The sequence below is a fragment of the Charadrius vociferus genome, unplaced genomic scaffold (genome assembly GCF_000708025.1).
Source record: "Charadrius vociferus isolate BGI_N301 unplaced genomic scaffold, ASM70802v2 scaffold260, whole genome shotgun sequence".
In the NCBI taxonomy this organism is placed as follows: Eukaryota; Metazoa; Chordata; class Aves; order Charadriiformes; family Charadriidae; genus Charadrius; species Charadrius vociferus.
The window spans coordinates 1,785,595-1,811,758 of NW_009646410.1; the positions used below are offsets into that span (position 1 = coordinate 1,785,595).

At 36.7% G+C, this 26,164-nt stretch overlaps 2 protein-coding genes across 2 annotated transcripts in view; one reads left to right on the top strand and one right to left on the bottom strand.

Annotated features, from left to right (window-relative positions):
* The window catches only part of MBTD1 (mbt domain containing 1), a 30,167-nt gene extending 8,074 nt beyond the window's left edge, over positions 1-22,093 (bottom strand). Inside the window, exons 1-15 of the mRNA XM_009879786.1 lie at positions 22,019-22,093; positions 18,730-18,931; positions 17,444-17,577; positions 16,470-16,584; positions 16,291-16,373; positions 10,492-10,609; positions 9,733-9,867; positions 9,170-9,258; positions 7,608-7,842; positions 6,533-6,588; positions 6,151-6,255; positions 5,146-5,293; positions 2,447-2,529; positions 1,888-2,122; positions 1,144-1,221 (exon numbers count right to left, since the gene is read on the bottom strand). Coding sequence (XP_009878088.1) covers positions 1,144-1,221; positions 1,888-2,122; positions 2,447-2,529; positions 5,146-5,293; positions 6,151-6,255; positions 6,533-6,588; positions 7,608-7,842; positions 9,170-9,258; positions 9,733-9,867; positions 10,492-10,609; positions 16,291-16,373; positions 16,470-16,584; positions 17,444-17,577; positions 18,730-18,883 — 1,768 coding nt within the window. The 5' untranslated portion in view covers positions 18,884-18,931; positions 22,019-22,093. The remainder of the gene's footprint in view (positions 1-1,143; positions 1,222-1,887; positions 2,123-2,446; positions 2,530-5,145; positions 5,294-6,150; positions 6,256-6,532; positions 6,589-7,607; positions 7,843-9,169; positions 9,259-9,732; positions 9,868-10,491; positions 10,610-16,290; positions 16,374-16,469; positions 16,585-17,443; positions 17,578-18,729; positions 18,932-22,018) is intronic.
* Positions 22,094-23,808: 1,715 nt separating this feature from the next.
* Positions 23,809-26,164, top strand: part of UTP18 (UTP18 small subunit (SSU) processome component homolog (yeast)) — a 12,092-nt gene continuing 9,736 nt past the window's right edge. Inside the window, exon 1 of the mRNA XM_009880233.1 lies at positions 23,809-23,862. Coding sequence (XP_009878535.1) covers positions 23,809-23,862 — 54 coding nt within the window. The remainder of the gene's footprint in view (positions 23,863-26,164) is intronic.

A 26,164-nucleotide genomic window follows, 5' to 3' on the forward strand; every position in this document is an offset into this window, starting at 1 on the left:
ATGTGGCAGCAAAAAACTCCCTCCCAGTTGTAATTTGTTCTTTTAAAATAATAACAAAAAAAGATACTATAAAAACTTGAGTTAAACGTCATTAAAAATTGTGTATCACTTAACCAGACTATAGGCTTACCCTGCGTTCTCATTTACTACATCTCTTGCACATACATCTCTTGTACAATTGCTGTTATGCTGCTGCTCTTGACTCAAGAGGTAGCTGCCTTTCAAAATTGACAATTTAGTAGAAAAATGGCTTGAGAATCTTTGGAATAAAACTGCCATATGAAACTACAATACTGCTTAGAGGACACAATACAGAAGGATCTGATTTCCAGAGAAAAATGACGGGAGAAGGCACAAGGTCCTCTTACAATTGGCCACCTCTACTCTCTTTATTTTACTCATACAAAACAGATCCTCAGTTTAAACCAAGTCATGGAAATAAAAATATGGAGGAATGCAAAACATGCATTTGTGCAAATTCAAATTGGTTGAGAATTTTGAAGATAATTTGATCCCAAGGGAAACAATTACTATGGAAAGAGGTCGAATACTTCAGTTTCTTAAAAATGTCCTTACTATGTTTTACAGTGACAAGAATTGTCGCATACAGCAATGCTATTTATGTTATTGCTTTCAGAAACAATAAGTTTTATTTACATACAGCTTCCCACAGATGTCTCATCTAAAAAACTGGCAAATAAGTCACTTTGTTTTAAAAAGGAACCAGCTAGATGGTAATTTAGATTTTCTACATCTTGTTCTTTCTGGTCCAAGTAACTTGGTTCTTATTCCTACACCTGTGTCACAAAGAGCAGAATTAACGCTGTGTTAATTGATACCTGAGTGTTGTGTGTAAGGCAGTATACCTACATAGCCTATGTATTATTTAACTAAAATGATGTCCAAATACCAAAACTATTGTAACAGTTGTCAACCTACAATTCATATAGATTATTAGCAACATAAACCCTGCTGCAAGTTATAAAAAAATGGTTATTCTCAATGAAAAAGTTCCTTTATGGCATACTGCACCTTTAAGCATAACACCTGTTACACACAAACATTTCCAAATAGAATAGACACTTAGGGAGAGACCACAAACTTTTTAAACAGGAAAAGTGAAAACACTGCTTTGTCACCCACTTTTCTTATGTCCTTTGTACTGTTGCGATTTAGCTTTTTTCTTCTGTTTTGATGAACTTGACTGGCTATCTCTTGATGCTGCAAATAAAAAAAGAATTCAAAATTGAAGTTCAGCATTTTGAAAAAACACTTCAGAATGTGTCAAACCTGCTACACAGTTATAGAATTTCTCAAGTGACTGAACGAAAGCCGAATTCCTTTATTGTGAGAAGTGCCTCCCATTAAACTATCAGCAACTACTCTAACCCTCCCATTAAACAACTAACAGTTCTCGAAATACAGTTATCAATTATTAGCATGTAACTTGACCTGACAGGACAAATCTGAACGCGCTAAATAAAATACAGCCTTCTCACATAAATACTTCTGCACATGAATAGCTATGCACATGCTGAATTCCATCAATTTTGGTATGTAAAGCACATATATTTGCAATCTTAAAGCAATATAAATTCTCAGTGATATTATCGAGAACTGATGAGTAAGTAACAGGCTTTTTCCCTGGATCAAATGAGCATCTTCCAGCATTTAAAAACTAGTAAGTAGCCACAGAAATGCCCAGAAGTACTTTAAAATTCAAGGTGGAGGATATTGGTACTGTACACTTCTAAGCATTAGCAAGAATTTGTGCTATTTTTGTTATGCCTGGTGACCCGACTTGAAAAGGATGAAGTTTGGAAAATCATCACCCACGAACACAGGTCAGTAAGCAACCATTTCATTATGTGCAAAACAGGAACTTACATTGTGGTGCTGGAGGCTGTAGTTGATATCCAGTTAGCTGACACCATCCCACTGGATAGAGGTCTGGGGACTCGCAATCCACCCACTGATCATATTCATCTTCCCACCCATCAAAGTGTATCCTCAAAAGACGATGGATAATGCGAGTTACTGTGGCCACACATACCAGGCGAGGTTCCATCAGATCAACAGCCTCCAGTTTCATTCCTACATGAAACCCATGGTTTGGAACTTCCTGGAAAAGCAAACACAAACAAGGCAAATGTCAGTAAACAAGCATGTTAATTAAGATGGTTTAAGCACAGTGTTGAAACGAGTATTTCAGTCAACTTAACGTAGGAAAATACCAAGTATCATTTATGAAGTTTCATGCACCTCTGTAATTATTTAATGTTTCAGAAATATTCAAGCTTAAGATACTCAAATTCTTATTTCTAAAAGTGCCAGTTGTTGAGTTTTTCAAAGTTGTATTTAATGAAATGCGTCAATCCCATGGACTATGCAGTCAGAAATTTGGAAGAAAATACTAATTACAGTTTAAATATACAATGTTTATTACCTTATTGAAGAGCTTTACAGGTGCTGCTATTGAGTCAGTTTCCCTGAGGTAGTCAAACCATTTAAAAGGGAGTTTTGCATAACCTGTGAATTTTAAACATTTTCATACATCAACTGCAAACTTCATGCATAAGAACAACAAAAATAGTACATTGGTACTGTGTTATGGCTAAAAAGACAACGAAGATGCAAAACATTAACATCAGAAACTTCCACTCTCTGAGCTTTGGTCTAAGGGACAAGACAGTTATCTGGACATTGCCCATTTGCAACCAACAAGATGAATGAACCTCTGGATAATATAGAAAGTATCATTTAATGTTAAGATTAATCATTCATACTTGAAGCTTCCTGTCCACGTAGATCCTTGATCTCTACAATGCCCCACACAAATGACCCAGAACAGATCATGTAAATTAAGCACATCCAGTGTCTTTCCTGTGGGGAAAGAGCTCCACTATTGAAACACCTGAATTGTTAGGAACAGAGTGGTAAGAACAAGCATGGATATTTTAAAACTTAAATAAAGCTAAAAATAGCAAAAATATGGAAAATTACAGGATTTTTTAAATTATTATTATTTGAAAAGCTATCATAAAGGGAAGAAAATAACCTCTCAAATATACTTAGCTTTTGTTCATCTACAGAACATGAATGAAACACACAGGACAATTTTTTACTTTGGGCAACTTTTACAACTGCTTAAACCAACAATTCTCAAATTCTAGCTGGAGCAACAACAGCTCAAAAGCTTTCTTTGCAGTAGTATGCAGTGTTGGATGTTCTGCAGAGATTGCAGAATAGTGGGGACAGCATGGGGAGCTATGGGAACAGCTGGATCTCATCTAAGCAGGGATAGAGAGCTCCCACTGAGTCACAGCTGAGTATTGCAGGGCCACACTCATCAGGGGGCTAACATTCACTGCCCAAAACGCAACCCCAGTCTTGAAAGTGTCTAAGCACCTTCATCTTCTACTGATTTCAGTAAGAGATGAAGACTTCTGGAAGGAATGAGCTTATAAAGTCCAATGATTTCACCGCAGCTTATTTGAGTTATCCACATTGCTAAGTGTAATTTGGAAGAAGAGTGTTCGCATTAGGTATGTAATACCTGCAAGAACAAACGTAGCTAACAATTAGTAAGGGTGATAATCTATTAGTTCTGCGTATCAACGCTTTTCTTCTTAATGCACAGTTCCTCTGGCTAGACCAATATATTTGTACGCAAGTCCTTTCATTAACTTCTCACTACACACACACTAGAGATGTGCATATGGTCCTTCTAAGAGTAGTCAGAATTAAGAAACTGTCCATTTTCAAGCCCGAAATTTGGAAAGCAAAATACACCTCTTGTGAGAGCTAAGCAGCTTTGATCACTTTGATCCTATTAAATATGTTAATGCGCTTTATGTTCTGTATTTTACTGCTGTTAATTCCTCTTTCAAATGACTTTTAGATTATTGCACGAGTGATTTATAATTGCCTCTCAGTGTATGATACGGGACTGTTACGGAAAACTGCAATAAAAGGGAAAATATACACGTAGATAAAAAGTAAGGTTGCCACAATACAAGAAACACAGAAGTATCATAAATCTGTTAACAAGAAAATTCACATACTATTGTGTAAGCACTGTTTGAAGAACAAAGAGGAAAAGTTTCATCACAGAAGGGAGATTTTTTCCCTATTCCGTATCAACAATTTAATGTGTTTACTTCTAAATTGATCGATATTTATTGATATGCATGCTTTTTCCTTCCACAAAAACTTTTCCTATTTCAAGAGGCTCTTGCACCACATATTTTTGAGGGGTGATTATGCCCATGAATTTCTAGGCAACGAATTCACTAAATGAGTTGACTGAAAAATAATAGTAAATCTGTCCAGCTGCGCTTTCCACGTACTTAAAGATGACAGATTCATTAGTGGCAATAATGAAAATGATACGAAATTATTTTCTTCATGTTGCATTACACTGTCTTTGTAGTTATTACCTAGAAAAATAATTCAATATAAGTTGAAGCCTGCAAGAATGAGAATGGAGGAAAAAAAAAAATCCATAGAAAACCATTATTATCTGCTGTTACACAGCTAGTTACAATCCTCTTTATAAATTGCTAGACCAAGAAAATAAAATGGAAAAACGAAGGCAATACAGTCTTCTGTAGGCATATGTGCTAGTGGACAGACAGCTTTTTCTCACAGAAGGGATTATGCAGCATACAGTTTTAATGGCTACTTCCTCAAACCTCCAGTTTGTACATATTCCTCAAAAAATTGGCTGGTATGGTTGTGAATTAGACTAAGTCTGAGATTCTTTACAGTGTTCGTTAATCCTTTTCGTGGCCAGGACTTCCCAAGAAATCACATATTCTGAACGGTCCTTTTAGTGACTTGCGTATTTCCCATTGAATTAATGGATATACTACTCAACTAGTGGCTATCCTTAATTTCTGACAGCAAAAGCAAATTATTTTAGCCAGAGAATCAATCTGATGTTCAGTTTGACTTTTTACAAATGAAAAGTTTATCTCTGTTTTAGATTACTTTGAAGTTATGCTGTTGTATTTGTTTCAGACTTGAGAAAGTCCTAAAAAGTGACATGAATTTTGTAGACTGAGTTAAGAAACAAAGCATATGGCACATACAATATCACTGAAAAATATTTAAAATAAAATGTGGTCAGAATGCTATATGTACCTCTGGGTGGAGTTAGTTCAATCATGTTAATTTCACAGAAACCAACAGGGAAAATAGAAGGGGAAGTGGCATGGTAACAAAACCAATCAGACCCATCTGCTGCTTCTGAGCCATCAATCCCAATCATAAGATAGCCATCTGCTAAAACCTTTGTAAAGAAAAACAAAATTTTACATTAAATACCTTTAACTGTGTGATAAGCCTAGAAAGAAAGCATGCCATGTTTCAAAAGAGTGAAAAGTAACTCAATAATATTGGAAGTACACTTAGAAGGACATTCAATTACAACAAAACAAAAAACCCCAAACGATACCTGTCTCCAAGACCGTGTGTACTATTGTCAAATGTACCTTCGTTAACTGCACAGGTTCGGAGATGAACATTTCCTTTTCCTGATCTCTAGTTCCTTTTTCTTGTGAACATCAGTTCTACTTCTAAAGCTTTATAATTCACTCTACTCTTTAGTTTGCAAGGATATTCTGCACACCATTAATAAGAAAAAAAAGACTCAAAGTCATAACCACACTCCTCATTGGTGCGGTTATGCAATTCTGCTAAGCCCCATTTTATATTTTCTTCCTCTTTTAAAACAGGTTTCACATGGATGGGATCCCTTCCAATCAAGCTAGGAAGAAAGCACATCCTTAAAATTCTTCATAGACTTCTGCAAACAAGCAAGATGAGGTTTCTTTTTTGAACAGTTGCAAAACATTTGGTACAATTAGCAGAAGATTATCCTGCAAATTAATCTCACAAAAATATTATTTTCTAGTTAAAAGTGAGGCTGAATTTCCAGAGATTAAAGTCAAAATAAAAAAAAATTACATGAATATATTTTATGATAGCAGTTGTATATAAACAATTAGTGGACATATTCCACAAACATTCACTGTATGAATGTACTGCTCTTATTTTAGTTTTGAGCTTTTTGTTTCAAACCTGAATAAAGGTGAGTGAAAAAAGGATTCCTATCTCCCTTCCCAAAATACACATTTGTTTTCTTACCTTTCTAATAGTTGCGACACATATTGCAGAAAGGTTTAAGGGGTCTATAGCTTCCAATTTCATTCCTTCTTTAAACCATTCTCCAGCTGCGTCAACCTCTTTTACCTAAAGAATCACAAAACAGCACCAGAAGCTCAGAATCTAATAAGCCTGAAACAAATATAACCCCATACCATCAAAGCAACAGATTGAAATACCTGTTCTATCATCTCTGCTTATGTCAAGGAGGCCAAATGAGGTAAGTGTTTGGACAAGAAAAAGTAATGCTTGTGCTGGGCATATCTTCAAGACTTCAGTAGAGTTTCAGGTCTGTTTACACACACCTGGAACTGAAGGTTCTCAATCAGCTTTGAGAGAACAGTGTTCTTGCTAGCAAACTCACCTTCATAAATAAATGTGAGGGTGCATCAAAATGTCCATCCTGTTTCTTTGTAATATCTGCAAGAAATAATCGTACATATTATTCAGAAGTTTTGTTAATAGAGCAGTGTTTTTCTGAATATGTTAACTAATACAATGCTATATATATATATATATATATATAGCTATCTCTCTCTCTATATATATATCTGGTTTTAGCCAACAGTTGAATACTACTTTTCAATGGCAATCTCTAGAAATCTGTTAGAAACATTATTTCTGGGAAATAGCACTGCTCTTGATTTCTTTAAGTACTCTTACTTATTTCAGTGAGAGTTTAAGCACTAGGAAAACTGAAGGTTTTCCTGATGGGATTGCTTGTGGAATGTTTTTACACAAATTCTGTTTCCGACAAGGAGTACAAGCTCAATGGAGCAGAAAAATATAAAAAAAGACTTTGTTTAGAAACCTTCAATATTTCAAATTACAAGTATTTTTGCACTTTAGCTAACAATAGCCTTACCTGTGCACTATCTACAACACTGACACTTCGTCTTCCCTGCCCATCTCCTAATGCCCTCTAAAACACATAAATCTTGCAATATAAAAATATTAGATAGTCCTTTAAACTTGCAAGTAAAAAAAATTCAGTATGTAATAGGATACTTGTCCATGCTGTATTGTACAAAAAGAGATACATGAGAGGAAACTCAAGAGTTTGCGGAGCAGGACTGTGTAATCCCAGGCATCAGCATGAAAAGCCAGCGTTACCGTGGTTGAATATTGCAGTTCAAGGTTTTCCTGCCTAGACAGTTTGTTAACCACTGTTTATCACTGAATCCTTCTAGATAGCGACATACTACAAGTCAACCCAAAATTTATTTTGTTTTTTTTTTTCCAATGCTGCAAAATACATTCATACTTTTAACTGAAACTCCTGCATGTAATATAGTTGGTAAAACCATTGGGCCACGTTACATAAGTTTTTAAAGATCATTATTCAGGCTAGTTTTATTAATTGTATAAAGTGACAGTACTCCTTAAGTCAAGCTTCTCCTTCTGTCCACAAAGACACCTTTAAAACACAAGCAGCTTACCAGATCTTTTGAATCTGTGTCCTATACTTCGAGACCAACCAATATGATGAATGAGCGGACTGTACATATGGCACCAGAAGTCATCAGTTTTGTCTTCACTTTCCTCATACACCAATCTTAACCGTCCCCCAATGACACTTTCTACAACTGCTACCCTTGTTCGGCAAAGGTGTGTTTTGTCAACAACTTCAACTCTCATGGAAGTTTTGAACGGATACTGCATACTCTCAGACACCTTAAAGTAACAGGAAAAAAAAAAGCCTTCCATAAGAATATACTCTGTTTTTCCTTAGTCACCTGTCTTCTGCTATTAAAGCACAGTATCAATGCACTTCTCATTTAATTCAAATACTTGGTAATTAACCTGCAAAAATGACAAATGATTTCTTATATTTCATTGTACACGAGGAAAAATGAAATGCTTCAGAAAAATAAGTAGAATAGAAGCTACAAGGCTTTAATTGTGTCAAGTACAGCCACTAATATAATTCTCACATATGTTGCAGGAATTTTCAATTGACTTAATGAAAGTTTGTTCAGTTGTTAACAATGGGTAAAATTACCCCAAGAAACAATTTTAACATAATAAAAAAACAACCCCAAGATTTTTTTTTGCTTTGTCATCCACTCAAAATACAGCACTTTAAAAATAGGATTAAAATACTTTATTATAAGAGACATGGAAAACAAACCTTCAGTATAATTAAAGTTGGCCACTCAAACATATTTCTTCATAATATACCAAAAAGAAAGGAAGACAATGGAAACAGATGTTAATCTACCTTGTGACAATACATTCTGCTCAAAAATCAGTATCTGTCACTTGCCATTTCCATTATGAACTCCCCAACGTGTTGAGATCTTGCCAATTTAATTTGGCTTCCAACTGAGCCAATTTTTAAATAGAAATGAAAAACTGCAGAAGGTGTTGGGGACTTTCTTGTGTTTTGTTTTCTTTAATATTAGATGCAGTGTAAGACAACAAATGAGTCTCACATTCCTACTAAAAGCTGTGTACCTTCTCACAATATTGTTAAGTAAACTTACAACACACTATACAGGCAGCTGCCACACTTATAGACATGACTTAAAGACAGCAAAAAAAAGTCTAGTCCAGAGCAGATGAAAAATATTAACATTTTAGAAGTATGTACTTTATTGCATCTAGATATGTGCTCTACTGTCACATTTTGTTCAGTTTCTTGAAATAGTGCAAGATAAAAATCATTCCTGAATTAGAAAAATCAGTTTAAATTTTTCTTACGTATCACAGGGTAGCTTATTAGTACTTTTTTTTTTTTTTACATTGGGGTATTTTAAAATTAAAATAGACTAACTAGTTTTTAAAGAAAATTACTTTCTGCTAGAGAAAACAGTTTTCCAAATACATACTGACAAGTGTGGACATATAGAGATTTCAAGGAAAACTGTATTTAAGGGAAGAAACTACTGTATCATCTTCACTATAAAAGGAGCTAATGTGCCATTGTAAAGTACTTCAGTTCTTCACATTGTGCTGCAATTTCGTTTACAGTACATCATTGATATTGCATCAGCCTTACCTTCTGAGAAAAGTCAGGAGGAAGTGTTTTGGCACCAGTAAGTCGTTTCACTAGAAAAGCTTTCCAGTTTGTGTATTTGTGTTGGATGGCTGTTGCAAATGAAGGGGAAAAAATAAGCCACTGATTTTTAATTGTGTCCGTTAGAGACAATTATTAGAGTCTGGAATATGTAAAGAAGAAATCCCAGATGACTGTTAAAAGGCCTGGACGACAATAATGACAAAAACCTCTTTAGAGAATGAATGCTACCCAAGGTTAAATTTATGGGTATGTCAGGGCAAAGAATTTTATAACAAAATATAAATAAAATCAGTGCATATTCACATCACTGATTAGCTAACCGCTTCCACCTCAATCTTAAAAACTTTAAGTCGCATCAGATGGGCTACTCCAAGAAACACTTTCAGCATCAGTCAAGTCCTTATTTTTCCATAAGTTAAAATGATCTATTCATAACTGTTGATAGAGTGCTATGGTAAAAAAATACTTTGATATCTGGACCATGAGCAAATTTAGTTTAATAAAGACTTTTATATCAATCAGTAAGGCTACTATTTACATACTTCGAGGGGGGACGAGAGGCTTCCCACTGGTTGCACACCAACCAACTGGGTGGATGTCAGACCCACAAACGTTGCACCAGAAGTCAAGACTTGAATCACTTTCAAAGCCTTCGTATCTTAGCAGAGCATTGTAGCCTGAAATAAAGCAATCCCATTAAAAAAAGACAAAATAAACAATATTACAAAATATGTATTAATATTTCCTTGCTAATCATACGACATTGGATTTGCTAGACTACAACTTTTTATAGAACATTCTTCTTACTGCACATTTCTGCATGTCGTTAATGCACAGAATGGATTACTTCGATAAATGTGCACGTGCAATCATGTAAATGAAGTTTTAATTAAAATTAAAATTCCTGAACTATAAACCTTTAGAAGTTATATGTAGGAGGACAAAATTATTACCCAAAATATCTGCTTTTTCATATCTTAGCTATGTGACCTTGAATTTTTAACTTTTAACCAAGAAATGTGACTGGTATAAGGTATAAAGCTATGACACAATTTCCTATCTCCTCATTCTGCACTGCTCTTAATTCCTCTAAGGCAATGTAAAAAAACACCCCAGGCATTCTCAAGCATCACTGAAGGTACTGTAAAATAGTATAACATAGTGATAGTGCTAAAACATATAACCTAGGGGCACAGGTCTGACAACCTAACCAGTGTCAACATTCTACTAACCAGGTGACCACTGCTCCCTTCACACAGCTATTTTGATTATTTTCGTCACTTCAATTAAAATATATTCACCTGCTAATTTTACAATTCCAGCTATCCAGAAGACTTTGGTAGGTAGGCTGCAGTCAGTGTTTGGAACCTCCACTCGCACTCCTTCTGAGATATCACCCCAGCATGTCCCCATAGGTGCCTATCATTTAAGGTAGGGGGGGAAAAAGTCACCAGTTCACCACATGAAAATAATTATTTTTTGTTATATCAGTGCTTTACAAGCAACTTGAAAAGACAAAACAATGAATATACATGATAAGACACAAGCATATGTTTAGAAAACACTCTTCCCATAAAAACATAGTTTGGTTTTGATTTGAAGAATTGTAGTGTAGTATTGTAACCATATACAATTATTACTGTCTATTTCCTGCAAAAACTTGAGGATTCCAAGTTTAAAAATCTGTAAAGCACAAGCACAAATTGCATATACCCACAGGTCAGCTTTATTCTACCATGTTTCAACTAGATGCAAGCTACTGATTTTAGTGAAAATGGTGCAATTCCCCTGAAATTCTACTTGCAAGAAAACTACATTACTTTAAATTCATACCTGTACTACAGACATCAAAATCCTTATATTCTGTAAATCAAAAATGTTCCCGAAAAAATGTGTACAAGTATTTCTTGAATCTATTCTGATGGTTTATTATGGTGGGGTTTATGAACCACCGGTCCACATGCTCTCAGGCATGAACAGGCTTTCAGGCATGCTCTCAGGCATGAACAAGGAACAGGCTTTCACATCACTCCCAAGTGACCATTCCATCAAGCAAGCAAGAAAACCCAGAAGGCTGAGTGGCACCTTTTTAACAAATGCCAAAAGGAAATGCATGGCTAGATTCCTCACAGACTATCCTGAAGGCTTAGACCAATGTGCTAGTAACAAGTAGTAACACAAACTTTATGAACTATTAACGATTTGTGGAAACTGGAGATAAAAATTACATTTAGTTTGCTACCTCAAAAAGAACGTTTTGTTGAACAGAGCATCATGAAAAGATAGTCAAAGATGTAGTCAAAGTATCGTAGATCTATCAGAAATGCACAGTGCTGAAGAATCTAAAACCTTAAGTTATATTGGTAACAAAATAGAAAAATTACTCAGTCTACATTAAACTTGAGACCATCAAGAAGGGAAAGATTCAGATTTGGGGTATTTTAGGACAACAGCCATATCAATTCTAAAGTGTCTTGAGGAAAAAACAATAATCTTATCAGTTCAGAGAACATCCAGCCATCACAGACACAACTGAAGGGATCCTCTGCACCTGTGCCCTAGTGGGCAGGCAGAACTCTAAGGCTGTGTCTCATTTACAAAGTTCTTTGTAAGCACAGAGAACTCAACTGCCCAGTGAGAACAGCCTCCAACTTCACAGAATTTTGGCTGAGAGCCATGGGCGAATAAATTTGGATTAATCCTGAATGATCGCCAGCAAAATTCCAGTATCATGATTTCCAATCAGCAATAGACAACTAGCAACACGAAAAACCAAACATATCTTAAAAAGGGATACTCTTCAGTAGTAGAAATATTTGAGGATAGGCATGCAAAACTTAACTTATTTTTCCTTTAATAGTTAAAACTAGTTTTATTACAAGTATGCCGGTTTCATTTTTGAAGCCTGGTCTCTTCATGTTCTGCTATGTCCCATCTACACCACCCTAGACTGCAGAGATCTCTTCTGCCATCTGGCAGACAGAAAAAAAAAACCAACTTGAAAGATGGTGGCTTATTTTCACACACAAAATATTCAGATACAGCTTCTTAATCGAGTCCTATTACATCTTCGCTATCATCTCTAAATTGACATGCGTAGCTTTCTGAATTGAACTGGGGGAATAAATTTTTCAAACTGCATATTTTAGTAAATCTTGTTGCCTTGTATAGAGATACAGATGAGGCTAAACAATCAAAATTAGCAGTGCTGAACAATTTCATAATCCAGCTGCATTTAACTGAAATTTATTTTACTGCCTGCTCACTTATTCAATTGATTCAAAGAGAGAAGTATATTAAATCACTTCTCATCACGCCAGCTGGCAATGGAAACATCACAAATTCTTATTTCTAGAGTGTGGATTGGTATAGAGGGAAATAGCAGAAAGTTAAATTTGTCCTTGTCTGTGAAAATATTGGTTCTGCTAGTTCTCCTACACCAATCCATATGGCTCACCCTTTAGAAGAAGGAAGCCACCCTGTGTAGCATCACTACTGAAATGCCAGATAACATTACTGTCCTGACGTGATGGTGTACAGTATACCTGGTATACTGCACCATCCTTCCCTTTTTCACTCATTACAAATATTCTTAAGGGAGGAAGACTGGATAAACCAGGGCTATAACAGCCACCTTCCTTCACGTCTTCTCTGTCTTCATCCGATTAATCAATCAACGTTTGCACAGTGCTTTCACAAACTCAAAAAGCACTATGTAAGTGTTAAGTCTTATTTGTCTGCTGGCTGGAAGGATAACTCTGAAGTCTGGATTGGCATAGTGCGAACTAGCAGAACCATCATTTACAGGTAAGAACAAATTTACCTTTCAGACTCATGACGCAGAGATCCGCTTCACATCCCTCCCAGACAAGGAAGATCTGGTTCATCCCTTCCTGCTCCGGGAGATGACCCAGGAGGGTTTATCTGTGAGCAGCAGCTGCCTTCTCTGCAAGGGAAGTGGCAATCAGGAAGGCCCTGTTTGACAGGAGCACCTAAAGGCTAAGTACCCCCTCGTGCCGGGCCGAACAAAGATCTAGAGGGTTAAGTAATTGGCTTCTAAAGGTTTGGGATGGCACTGACATTGTGATGATTTCAGACTTGGAATTTAAATCAGGATTTTAATGGTAAAGTGTTGCTACCAATTCCCCCGGCGTAAGGGTACTATGCTGAAACCTTGTGTGTGAACAGTACCCCCCACAAGGGCAACGCCAGAGAGGACAAATGGTTTAAAATAAAAAGTTCAAAGCAAAGCACTGCCACCTAGTGTAAAATCCTGGAAGTGCTCCCTTAGAGCAAACTACTGATTTATGTATTTTAATAACAAAATAAACCAAGAAAATGAAAATATTTCAGCTCAGAATAAAATTCAACTGGAAGGCTGAAAACTCAACTTCAGAAAACATGCATCTCACTAGCAACAAAGTGGAAAAGAATAATTACTATTAATTGTGCATTAAGTTGTACACTGATTAGTACTGAAAAATGGCTCAAAGCACTATATTCGCTTTCATTTCTAGGAAGGGTTTGAGCTAATAAAATCAAATATAGAAAAAAGTAAAAACTGTTTAGATTAAAATGGAACGGGAATGCAGGTTAGCAGTGAGCACATTGTACGTTTCTAAGCCGTAACACAATATTAAAAACATTACATGAAGAGATTTCCTCCTTGTATCAGCTACTGCTGTGTGTCTGATTAACACAATTCAACCAAAAAAAGCTGGAAGGTGCACAATCTTTAATTTTGGCATTATCACAGGCTTCCTGTATGACATTAACCAAAGCAGCTTCCCTACTTCAGTTTACTGAACATGGGCATAGTTGCACTATTGTTAGCGAATTTCATTAGTGTTACTCAACACTGAAATCTGGAATGAAGGTCACAGGGAAGCTAATTAAATTAATTCTTCTCATACAGAGAAAGAGATAGAGAGAACTTCAAGATTTACATTTTAGAATTAAAACATTTAACTATTTTAAATTGAAGAAGAAATAACTTCCCAGGCAAAAAAAAACCCCACTGATCCGGGAAAAATCACATCAGACTTGAAATACTGACGTATGCCCAGTTATTAAAACAATAATCAATAAGCAAAAGCCCACATCTTATAATTCCCTTAAATTTTCTTTAATATTGATCCCAATGATCCCTATCAAATATCCATACAGATATACCCAATACAACCAGATCATTATCTAATAACAAATTTAAAGGTAGATGTGATGACTTTACTGTCAATTCAAAACTTTTGTTTTGAACAGAATAAGCCTTATACAATCATTCTCAAGAACACACACAAAACGTGCATGAAATCCATAATATGGATGGTAAACAAAAATCAACAAAACAAAGTTTTATGAATCAAAGCAATATAGTACACAGAAAACATAGCAATACTCCTTCCAGACAGACAAACAGAGCATTGTTTCTTTTAATTATCAATGGAGAGTGGGAGAGAGAGAAGGATCTAGTAAGAGAATACTAATGCGTTTTCAGATTCTGACTGATTTAAATAATATACTTCTCAAAGAAATAATTGCAGTAAAACTAAACGCAAATCGCTTGTAAAACCACTTGTAACGCTAACTAATGTCCACCAAAGAAGTAGAAATCTCCAAAGGAGACTGCAGGAGTTGCATTCTTCTTGAATATAAAAGGAAAACAGGGACAGAAAAGAAACAACATTCGGGCTTAGTAGCACTGTTGCCATGTGGCTTGGGAAAATTTTCAAGGTAAATATGAACCTGAGTATTGTATCTGCTCATATTATTGGTGTACCAGTCAACTTGGTGAATGAAGCAGTAAGAAATGAAGATATAACTACTTTTAATATGGAATGTTATAGCATAATTTACAAGTGACCTAACCATTGTAGCTGTATCCCAATTAAGGATGCCATACATCATGAAGCATTTGTTGTTAGAACAGCACCGCCCATGTTATCAAACAATTTTTGATATGTACTTATGAAATTACTTATTATAGCATGTACACAACAGTGAAAGCAAAGTGCAAACATGCTTACATAAGCACATGGCATTTGATACAAATTCATGAAGCTATACTAACGCAAGGCTCTGTTCTGGGCAATAGTTAAGGCCTCCGAGCATAAAGGGTGCTATTCAGAAAGTGCCAACTGCCGAGAGCCCTCAACTCCTACTGATTTATGAGTTGACAGGGCTCAGCGTGAATTCCAGAACTGGACAGAGAATATTTCTCTTCTCCCTTACAGACAATTTCCATGAAACAAAATGTTTGTGTTGATTGGAATTTTCATCAGATAATTCTCAGCAAAATAAAACTTTCTCAAGAAGACGGACCACTTCAACTTGCCAAATAAAAAAAAGTATGCTGAGAAAACACTGTAAGAAAGTTTTTCCTGAAGAGACAGAAAGTACTGACAATACTTTAAACAAAATCTAATAATTGGAATTTAGCAAACACATTAAAGACAGACGCTGCTAAATATTCTCCTCATCCCCTAATTACATTCTGTAATGACTGAGGACATTTTGTTTGGAATTTTTGTAACTCTAATACAAAGAAAATCAACCTCTTTCATTTCAGATTTCTAAAAAGCCTTCATTTTCCTCTATTTCTACACTACCTGGCAGCATGACTGACAGGAAGGATCCGACTAAAAACTAAGAAAAAAAAAATCCCCAATCCAAATATGTAACCAAAAAATCAGTTCAAAGGCAAGACTGACTCAACCTAAAATGCCTTTCTAACTTCTTCTAATACTGCATGACCTTGTTGGTTTGATATTCTGTAGAGCGTTCAATAACTTTGTGCCTTGAATATAAGAAAAATAACATCACAAGTGTTTAAGAGTCCCTCCTTTTACTTTTCTCTTTGTTTATGAGAGCATGTATGATGAGAGTAACCAATAGCGTTCAGAATGGTTTTAAAGGACAGCTAAAAACAAACATACCCACCTAAAAAGTAGTCATACTAACACAGTTTACAATATACGTTTCATGGTACAAGGCCATGAAACATATTTGGATATGTTTTGCAAAAACGAATTCAAGAATTAACATGGATTCTCTCTCTCTCATGCACACACACAAAAGTATAGCACATATTGAAAAATACTTACGTGTTTAAAACAGGGAACAGGAGCTGCTGTAAAGCTATTGCTATTGATGTAGTTACCCCAGCTGAAACCTTCCACAGGGACAGCTGCTAAGAGAAAGTTATTTTATTTAGGAAGCTGCTAATGAGCCACAAATCTTGTATTACCAAGAATTTGTTCCAGTTCTGTTTATATGCCATTACCTGCTTTAGTCTTTGCCTGGTTTTGTAAAGTTGCTTGGTACTGAGCATATGCTGCTAATTTAGCTACTAAGGGTTGTTTTTGTAGAACTTTAGCCTTCTTTGTCGGAGGTTTACCCTACAACAAAAAAAAGCTAAGTAAATAAAGTCTTTCCAAACTCCCATCAGTAAATTTCCATAGGTCTGTAGCATACCTCTGGTACATTTAACTAAAATTAGAACAACACAGAATGGAAGTTGACTAATTATCACAAACATGTAATATTAAATAAATTTAAAAACCAGTAGGCAAGAATGTCCAAAAGATGGCTTTTGTACTAGTATTCCAACTTGAACAGCATTATAGAGTCATTGTTGTTTACCTGAAAAAAAGATATCTTTTAAAAGCAGGTCAAAAGGAAGCACTTTTAATCCAATTTATACCCATGCAATTTCTTGGTATTTGTTGCAATGAATTTGAGACAGGATACAATGATATTCCTCGACACTTCTATCTTTTTTCTTGAAAGTTACAAATACACCTTCACAATTATTTGATTAATATTTTAAGTGAACAGACCAAAATCCATTTTGCAAATCTATATAGTTAAGAAAACCCTCAAAACCAGAACACAACAATGCTAAATAAACCTTTATGCTCTCTAAAGCCAGAAAATATCTTGGTATGAGATGCACGGAATTTCAAGTCACTACATATGTAGACTGAAGATTTTTTCTGATCTTTTTCTTGCAGAAGGGCCACTGCAGCAGAAATGAAATAAGGCGTCAGTATTCTCTGGAATTTGCTCTGCTGAGCAAAGTAATTTGTTCATGACTGATACAGTTCTGAGTTTTGGCTTACAAGATCACTCGTGAAAATTTCAACGTGTTAAGAAACTTGACTTATCTTAAAAAAATCATGCAAGTTTTACAAACGTACACGTTATACAAACACAGACTACAATAAATATGTAAGAAAACGGTGTCTGTACCGCTACCTGAAGTCTGGCCAGAATGCTGGCCTTCTTGGAGTTCGATGAATAGCTTCTAGAGCATGACACACTGCAGAAGCGTTTTGTTTTAGAGTAAAAAGCGTCACGGACACCAACCATTCCACACATCTCGCATGTAGCTAATCAGAGGAGAGAAAAAGAGAAATGTTAAGATTGTAATAAAGACCTAAGAAAAAATTCGGAACAAAAGCAACATAAGGAGGGTCCTGTAGGTGGCACCACCAAACAGTTTCTTAAGTGTTTGACGCTGAAAAGAACTGCACAGAAAAATAACTTAAAATAAGAACACCACGACAACTGTCAGTGTAACATTAAGAACCTCAAGTTCACTGATGAAAGGGTGCCTCCTTTCTGCTCCCTGTTAATTTTACCACTGGTGAATGACCCAGCTAAGTCAGCTAAAGCCCTTTTTGTGTTTTCCTGGTTCTCGAGGAAACATCTGCTTTGAATCTGGACCTGCCAATCTTGATTTCCTCTAAATATTTAATACTTCCAACCTGAAATAAAACCAGATCTCTTTTTTAAAAAAAAAAAAAAATTAAAAAATTAGTATACCAAGTACCTCTTCCAGCTGGAATCATATGCTTCAGAGACAGGCAGCATCACCCACTGAGTTGTTCCATGATGAATAAGAGTTTGCGCCCAACTTATGCCAGTGAGACAATACCAAGATTCTACCTAGAGAGCTCTCCTAATCATTAATTTTGGCTAAAACTATTTTTTTTCCCCCCAATGACAAAAGCAGTCTCCCCTTTATTTTTTCCAGTATAGTCTAGCTCACAGCTAGTGGGTAGTGAACAGGTATATGCTGACAGACTTTAAAGGTAGCAGTAATTAAGTCTTCCTAGTATAGGAAGAAATATATTTTAATATATTGTACACATAACAAAGGCTGTAGAGAGAATACATGCCCAAGCATAGAGAGAACACACTGACATTTTCCTCAAAGCTCAAAGAATAAAAACATTGTACATGAGAACATACCCATGCATGTGCATATATACACAACATACATTTGATGGGAGAGCAGATGTTCTCATATGTTTCTTTCCTGACAGTAGGATTCAAAGTCTATCTTATTTCAGTTTAGCAGAAACCAAACAATTCCCGCCCTCCCAAACAAAAAAAAAACCCAACCCTTCAGCTGTTTTGGTCCATTTTCAATCTGGACCAACAATTGGGATTGGACCCTCGCAATTCACAGCACAAGCCGTGAAAAATATGAAAAACATAAATATCAAACTCCTTGCACTCATGCACCACATACTTACCCATGCCAGATTTGCCATCTGGATAAGTATAGACCTGCCCATTGTTCTTTATAATTGGGAGACTGGACGGCAAAGGAGCAACTTCCTCTTCGCTCTCTTCTGAACTGGAGCTGCTGCTCGTGTCCTCACTACAACTATCATAACCGTCAAACATCCCGAATGAATCACGTCTTTTCCTTTCTGCTCGTGAAGTATGTTCTGTCTAAAAATTAAGAAAAAACAAACAAAAAACCACAACAAACAAAAACCCCAAAGAATTGCAGAGCATTCTGAATACAAATATTTCAAAGTCAAGCTTAAAATTTTTCAAAGGTCAAAGCCTACAAAAGTAGATGTGCTAACAAACTGCTCTATCAGCACAGACATATGAACCACATATTGCCAATTAAATTAGTAATAGAGTCAAAACTGGCCAGCTTTTTGTATTGTGATATACAGGAAGAAAAATCTATCTCACGATCCACTGAGAATACACAGTAGCAGTCCATACATTCCTTTTTCTTGGCATCTTCAGAGTTCATTAATCCTGATGTGCTGAAGACTGACAGCTACACCGATCTTATATGCAAATGAGCACATTCCAGATGGCTGCAGCCAATTTCACTAAAATTCATTCATTTGAGAAAGCTGGGCAGAGAAAAGACAGTTCAACCAAGAGGGCACTATTCCACAGGAACAGAAATGAGAGTACATCTCTGCTCTCATTGGCTTGTGAGGTGATCGATGAATCACTCAGCTTCCCTATGATTCCGTTTCTCACGTGTGAAACAGGAATACCTCTCTACCTCACAGGGATGTTCTGGGGATTAATACATTAACAATTATGAAGAGCTCAGTTACTATGGCAATAGGGTCTGTATAAATGCTAAAAGATAGAAAGGTGACTAATTTGCCACTGTCATATACGAAAACTTGTTACATAATAGTTTTCCCATAAGAAAAAAAAACTGAGGTCAAATAAAACATACAATTTTGAAGAACGCATAATAGTTAAGCAATTTCCAAAGACATTAAAGAAGTATAAACAATAGATTAGCTGATGTCTTTTTTCTGATGCACATCCAATATATGCATTTTAACACAGTGACAATTTAACTTTATTAATACCTTACACAGATCTACTGAAATGAGCCTACTGCTACGTGAACTGCACTCATCAAGCTAAAAAAATTTAAAAAAATAAAATCAAAGTATTTCCATTATCCTTAACAGTACCTACTAAGTTTGAGAGGAAATAACAGATAAAGAGAAGACAAAGAAAAATTCTACAATAGAAGCACAAGTTAGGAGAATGAAGTACAGCCAAAAACCAAAAAAAAATATTAAGAAAGCCTTTGACTCTACTTCCTTTTCCAAGAGCTAACTTTATTTAAAAGTGATTGTAAACAGAAAAATAATGTGTGATCAGACTTTTCCTTCTTAAATTGTATTTGGATTCATAGCTTTAAGATTTCATCACAGTAATTCCCCAAATCCCTTTCCTAGAGAGTATATGCCTGAACATCTTTATTGTTGGATCTCATCCGAGCCTTTTTCTGCCATGCTGTCCCTTTATTATAACATTCTCTATTCTCCTTTGCAATCTGACTAAATCCTATTATGGATGGATTTCCTTATAGTTAAAAGGGAAAACTGATTTCCACACTGACCCAATCCTAGCATCCGATTAAAAAAAAAACCCAACGAAACAAAACAAACCCCAAAAACCAGTAAGCACAAAAGGTTATGCAATAAGGTAAACAATTTTAAAACACTTAAAGCAGCTCTGAAACAAAAACAACAAAGAGTCAGAGTAATGTTAATTATGCACACATTCCTCAGCCAACGATTCAAAATTATATTAAAATAAATCAAAATTTAGGATAGGCCATAGCTTGACAACTCCTTGAAGGAAGTGACATCTGCCTGGAGCAGCTGGGGTAACAGTCCCAGTCACAGAGGAAACACTGAGCCATGGCAGAACCAAACCCAGTCCTGACCTGCAGTGGTCACAAGTCACACCTGTACCTCATTACTGATGCTATTAGCCAACAAGATGCAAGATCAGTTATTTGTTTGTGTGCGCACGTGTGTGTAGATTAAGGCAGAAGTTGAGCACAACGTTGCCATAGATACAGTGTTCTGTGAACAGTGGCAGTAACTTACAGATCAGAACATAAAGACTAGTCATCTTCCTCAAGATTTCCCGAACTCCTTAATGTGTCACAATATTTAACTTTCCTTGACCACAGCCTCTGCTAAGGAGTACAATGCAATACCACATTAACCATTCGCAACGGTAATACCAAGACACCATGATGCCTTCTAGTATTATGGACCAATAATGGCAGTGGTGTTTCAGAGCCCGTAGGCAAGACCTCCCTCCTCATTCACTCATCCTCCATAAGTCAGCGCATCTGATTTCCCCATGAGATTAGGGACTCCTCCCACATAAAGGAGGACTTCAATCCTTTAGCAGAGGCTGCAGCACAAGGTAGTCTCGGGACACCCCTTTCCCATTCCAGACTGGAGAACTCTGGACGCACACAGCAGTTCTTTGCTGGCAGAGATGTGAAATGCTGTAGCAGCTCCAAAGGAAGAGAAGCGCAGCCCATTCCCAGTCCCTCCAACTCCCCATGCTACAGTAGAGAAACTCTACAGCCAGCACCGCTCCTACCGCAAGGGAAGGAGAAAGAAGAAATGGGAGGCTGGAGGCAACACGAGAGAGACAGTGGCACAGAAGGGAAGACAGGCTGCTCCAGACAAGTTGAAGCATGGTGCAAGATTACAATTGCAGATACCACAATAGCACACTTGGCTCTTATTAGCCCTCTTTGCCAAAATACCCACAGGTGAGAAAGAAAATATTTTCACATTCTATATGGAAAGTTGTGCCCTCTACTAAGAAAATCATTCTTCATACAAGTTCCTAAGTAGCAATCATCAAGTTTGTTGAGTTTAACTACACTGTCAAAACAAGTCTCATATATCACCTTTCCATTTACTTTATATTTGGCCAAATTGTCCCAGTTCAACTTATGAACGATTCAAAACAGCAGCTTTGCTTACTGTTTTAAAATACTGTAGTTTTTGTAATGCATTTTTATCCAAGTTTTTGCCAGAAGTGAGCACATTTGCCAGATAAATTAACATTAAGAATGTACTACATAATTTATAGCTGTTATCTGGACTCTAATTCTGGGGAAATTACTCAAAATATGTTTTGTGATACTTGGAAAAGGTACAAAAGAACTCCAAAGTACTTTGTGTGCAGAAGTAGGTGGAAGTTAGGAAGGTGACAGGCAAATACCTATGCTGGAATTTTGCTAGAACAGATCAAAACATTTCTGTTTTGATAACAGACACCACTAAGGTTCCTTTTAACCCATGTCAAGAGGCAGCAACCATACAAACAAGCAAACAACACAAGGGCTCTCTGATAACCCTTCCTGGAGAAGTTAGAGGTCCCATTCTTTTTTAAACCCCATCTAACATCTGAAACAGAAAAAAGTTGGGGTAAAACTCTGAACTCAAAGGTCAAAAATGGCATCCTTACAAAAAGGACAATATATACCATTACTGAGATAAAACAGCTGCTCCGGTAACAGCCTGCAACTCCTGCCGAGTTCTTGCAAGCCATGAGCAGCAGTGTGTCTTATCAGCTGACCCACCAGATCTCGTCTGTCTGACAGAGAAGCACCTAACCACGGTAGCTACAGGACCGCTATGAATGGAAGCCTCAGAAAGAACAGCTTATTACCCTGCAAGGCATTCCCACTGCAGTCCTTCAGTCAAACAAGCTACCAGAGACTAACAGCAGTAACTTTCATCTAACAATTACATCAGTAAAATCAATCCACGTTTCAACAATACAGGCATACAAGGAAAAAAATAAAATGTTTCCTACCCTTACAAGATTAATCTAGCACTAAAAATCATGCTGAGGAGTTGTCCTTTCCTCAAAACTGAACCAGATCAATGTTCTTCACCTTCTAACAAATAAAGGAATAGCATCCTGCCTATCCGCAAAACACACCTGGAGTGAGTCTGTCTTACTATAAAACATAGAACCTTGTAGCTGGTTAACAATACCAAAAGAGCAGTAGCTTAAGTAACTCCATCACTAATAGAGAGTCTATTGGCACATTTAGCGGAAGCAATGCACAAACAAAAGAATAAGACAAACTTTTAGGCATACTGCTAAGGCTTATTTTCCTAATGAGATTACTGGTTCCTCAACGGGAAAGATTTTTAGACAGACCACTACAAAGTCGAGGATAAGCGGGACTGGCAGATAAGCCCGTATGACTATTTGCTTGGGGGTTTTCTCACATACTTTTCTTTATTGAAGGGATGGGTGGAGAAAGGAACTCTTAAGAACTGCTTTCTTATTCTGCCCAACTTCCCATTTTCCTGTTCTTCCTCTCCTCCCTGTGAATACTTGGCAACAATGTATTTTTAAGAAATATTCTTAATTAACCATTACACAAGGCAAATGGTACGATAAAAGAATATAGTTATGGAAACGGGCTTCCCTAAAAGCAGGAAGGCAACTCTAAACAAATTTGAAAAATAACTAGTTTCTCTCACTCTCTTAACATATAGTCTATAGCATACACTCTTTGAGCGCAATAACTACTCTCTCTGCATAAAAAATTGGTCACAAAGGGTGAACAATGAACAACCAAAACACAAAATAAAACCATTTAATGTTAATTAGACATCAAATACTCAGGAAATTGCTTTAGTGCCTTGATGAAGACTATGCTCAAGTATTAGCAAACTTTACAAGAAAGTGTTTTGAAGGTGAAAACTTGCTACAAAAAAAATATCACATTATTAAGTACGTAAACTCCTTGCCCTCGAGGGCATCCTGGCCAAAGGCAGATGATCCACAACAGTCACAGAAAGGTTCCAAACTACTCAAAATGGTTGTTGTTACTACCAAATCAATTTGGTGCTTGAATTCAGAAATGCAGCGATTTAGAGCTTTGAGTACAAGAGCTGTAGCTTAATAAAGACCTACCAGCACCTATACATATAGGCATCACTTTCTATATTCAGATCTAACCCCCAGAAAGATGACAGAAGTATGGACAGATGGTATTTGAGGCCAAGGTCAACAATGAGGTCACCACAACCTTCAAGCCAAGGGTCTGTGATAAGACACATTTACTTTAATCGCATATCCTTAACAGATCGTGTGTTTCCCGTAAAGTATTTCCGAGTTGGTATTGAATTTGATGCACAGCTTTTGTTTTCAAAAGTTCATTAATGTTTTATGCCACAAGCTTAGTTTTAGCTCTGGATGTTAGCATTAAGGAAACAAGATGATGGAACTAATTTATTACAACTCTTCTGAATGTAAGCTGGCCAAAATAATTTACTGTAGTAATACTAGCTTGCCCCCTGTGGAACTGAAGTCTAATTGTGCCTCATAGCATGACAAAAAAAGAAAATTCAAACATGGTACCAATTTAAAGAAAACATACTTTCAGCTTTCATTAAAAACAAACAAGCAAGAAAAACCCCAAAGCTAAACATCTTGGGATTCCTGTAAATCAGAACCAACCAAACTTACTTTTTTATATAAGCAACTCACCTCTATCTGGAAATGTGCCTTCCACTCTTATTATAAGTAAAATCTCTGCTGGAAAATTACAGAAATGTTTTTTCCTGTCTCTTCATTTGCTATGTATGACAGCATTTTGTCTGAAGCCAGTTTCTGCTGTTTGCCAATGGTTTTGTCCATAGCCTCTTCCCCAGGGGGTTTCACACAAGAGGGAAGACTCTTTCATAAAAAAATATATCAAATTAGCAGGCAATTTTGGAGGGGGTGTGTGATGATTAATACGTGAAATATCTGAATTTTGAGAAAACTGAAAATCTGTTACAAACTCCGTTATGCTTCTACAAAGCCCTTACACACAGGAGTATTTTAAAGGGGCAAATACTTCACTTTAAACAGTGTGTTACCATTAAAAAAAAAAAAATCAATTTAAACGTAAAAAACCAAAAAACACCACCAACCCCAAACCAGTCTTCAACACCTGAATTCATTCCATGTGCTCAGAGCCAGATTCAGCAAAATATCACACATGCCCAGCGTATACTGACTTACCTGAGAAATGAAGGTATGCAGTAGTAGTTTGCAGAAGGTATCAAAAGCCTTGCAAAATTAAATCAAATTTTAGAAGGTAAGAGAAATGAAAGCCAATGAGAGGGAACTTTTGTACATGTTATCATTACTGCCAGTCATCTAGCTCTTTAGGGAACAACAATGAAGATAATTCCTACTTTCAGTCTCCAATCCATTTGCATGTGCACAAGCCTACACACTCTCAAGAACAACACGTAAACTATTCTTGTGGCATAAACAATAACTTCCACATAGAAGAGTATATACCTCTACTATGTTTCCCTATAGCCTACATCACACACTTCCTCAAAATGATCCCGAGGCAGAAGCAAGGAGTAAAGACTACTAACCTACCGAGTTTGCTTGCTTTTTAAAAGAAATACATTATTTTAGTTCCCATTTAATGTTCCAGATTAGAGTCTCGCATGGCCTTTTTATTTCATTCCTTACAACTCGAAATCAGACTGTTATAAATGACTACAGTCAGAATCGGACTGTTATAAACAACTACAACAAACAAGTAAGTAAATGCAGGTTCTCAAACCTGCAAAATAATTTTAATTTAAAATACAGAAGACTGCCCTACAGCATTGTTTTAACTGATTTTAGATGTGAAAAATCACAAGAGCTGCCACCCACATTTTAAATCGTTACTTTTAAAATGAATTACTTTTTTGCACGCAGTAGTTTCTACCATAATCAGCATATGCTTTGTAGTAGGATTTTTTTTTTTTAAAGCCACACTGAAGAGAAATTGCTACACTTTAAAACGTTTCCAGCAACAGCCTGAAAGTGAAACTGGTTTCACGGGTTTAGTGCTCCTCACACTAAGAACAAAGTCACAATATAAACAGTTATAAAAATTATATGGAGGGGGAAACTGGATGCAAAGAATCCCGAACTTCTTAAGTGCTAATATTAAAGAATACAGCACTTAAAGCGAGCGCGACTGGAGAACTAAATCTTAAAGGCTTTAACTACAAGAGGAAGTTGCTGAAGAAGCAGCACTCCAGTGGACCGCTGTGAGAACGCTGCATCGCTCTGTCCGTGACCATCCCAAACTTTTCGCTGCCGGCAGGAAGGCGGAGGAGGAGGAGGAGGGGGAGGGAAGGAAGGACAATGAAGCCCCCACCCAGCCCGAGCGGCCCGGGGGGAGCGCAGCGCTCCGCCAGCCCACGGGATCACAACAAAGGGGGACCCGCCGCCGCCTCCACGTGCCCGCCGCTCCCCCGCGGGTGACAGCCTCCGGGGGACCCCTCCGCCTCCGGCTGCCCACAACCAGAGCTCCACGGCCCGAAGCCAGTCTCCGCTCCGCGC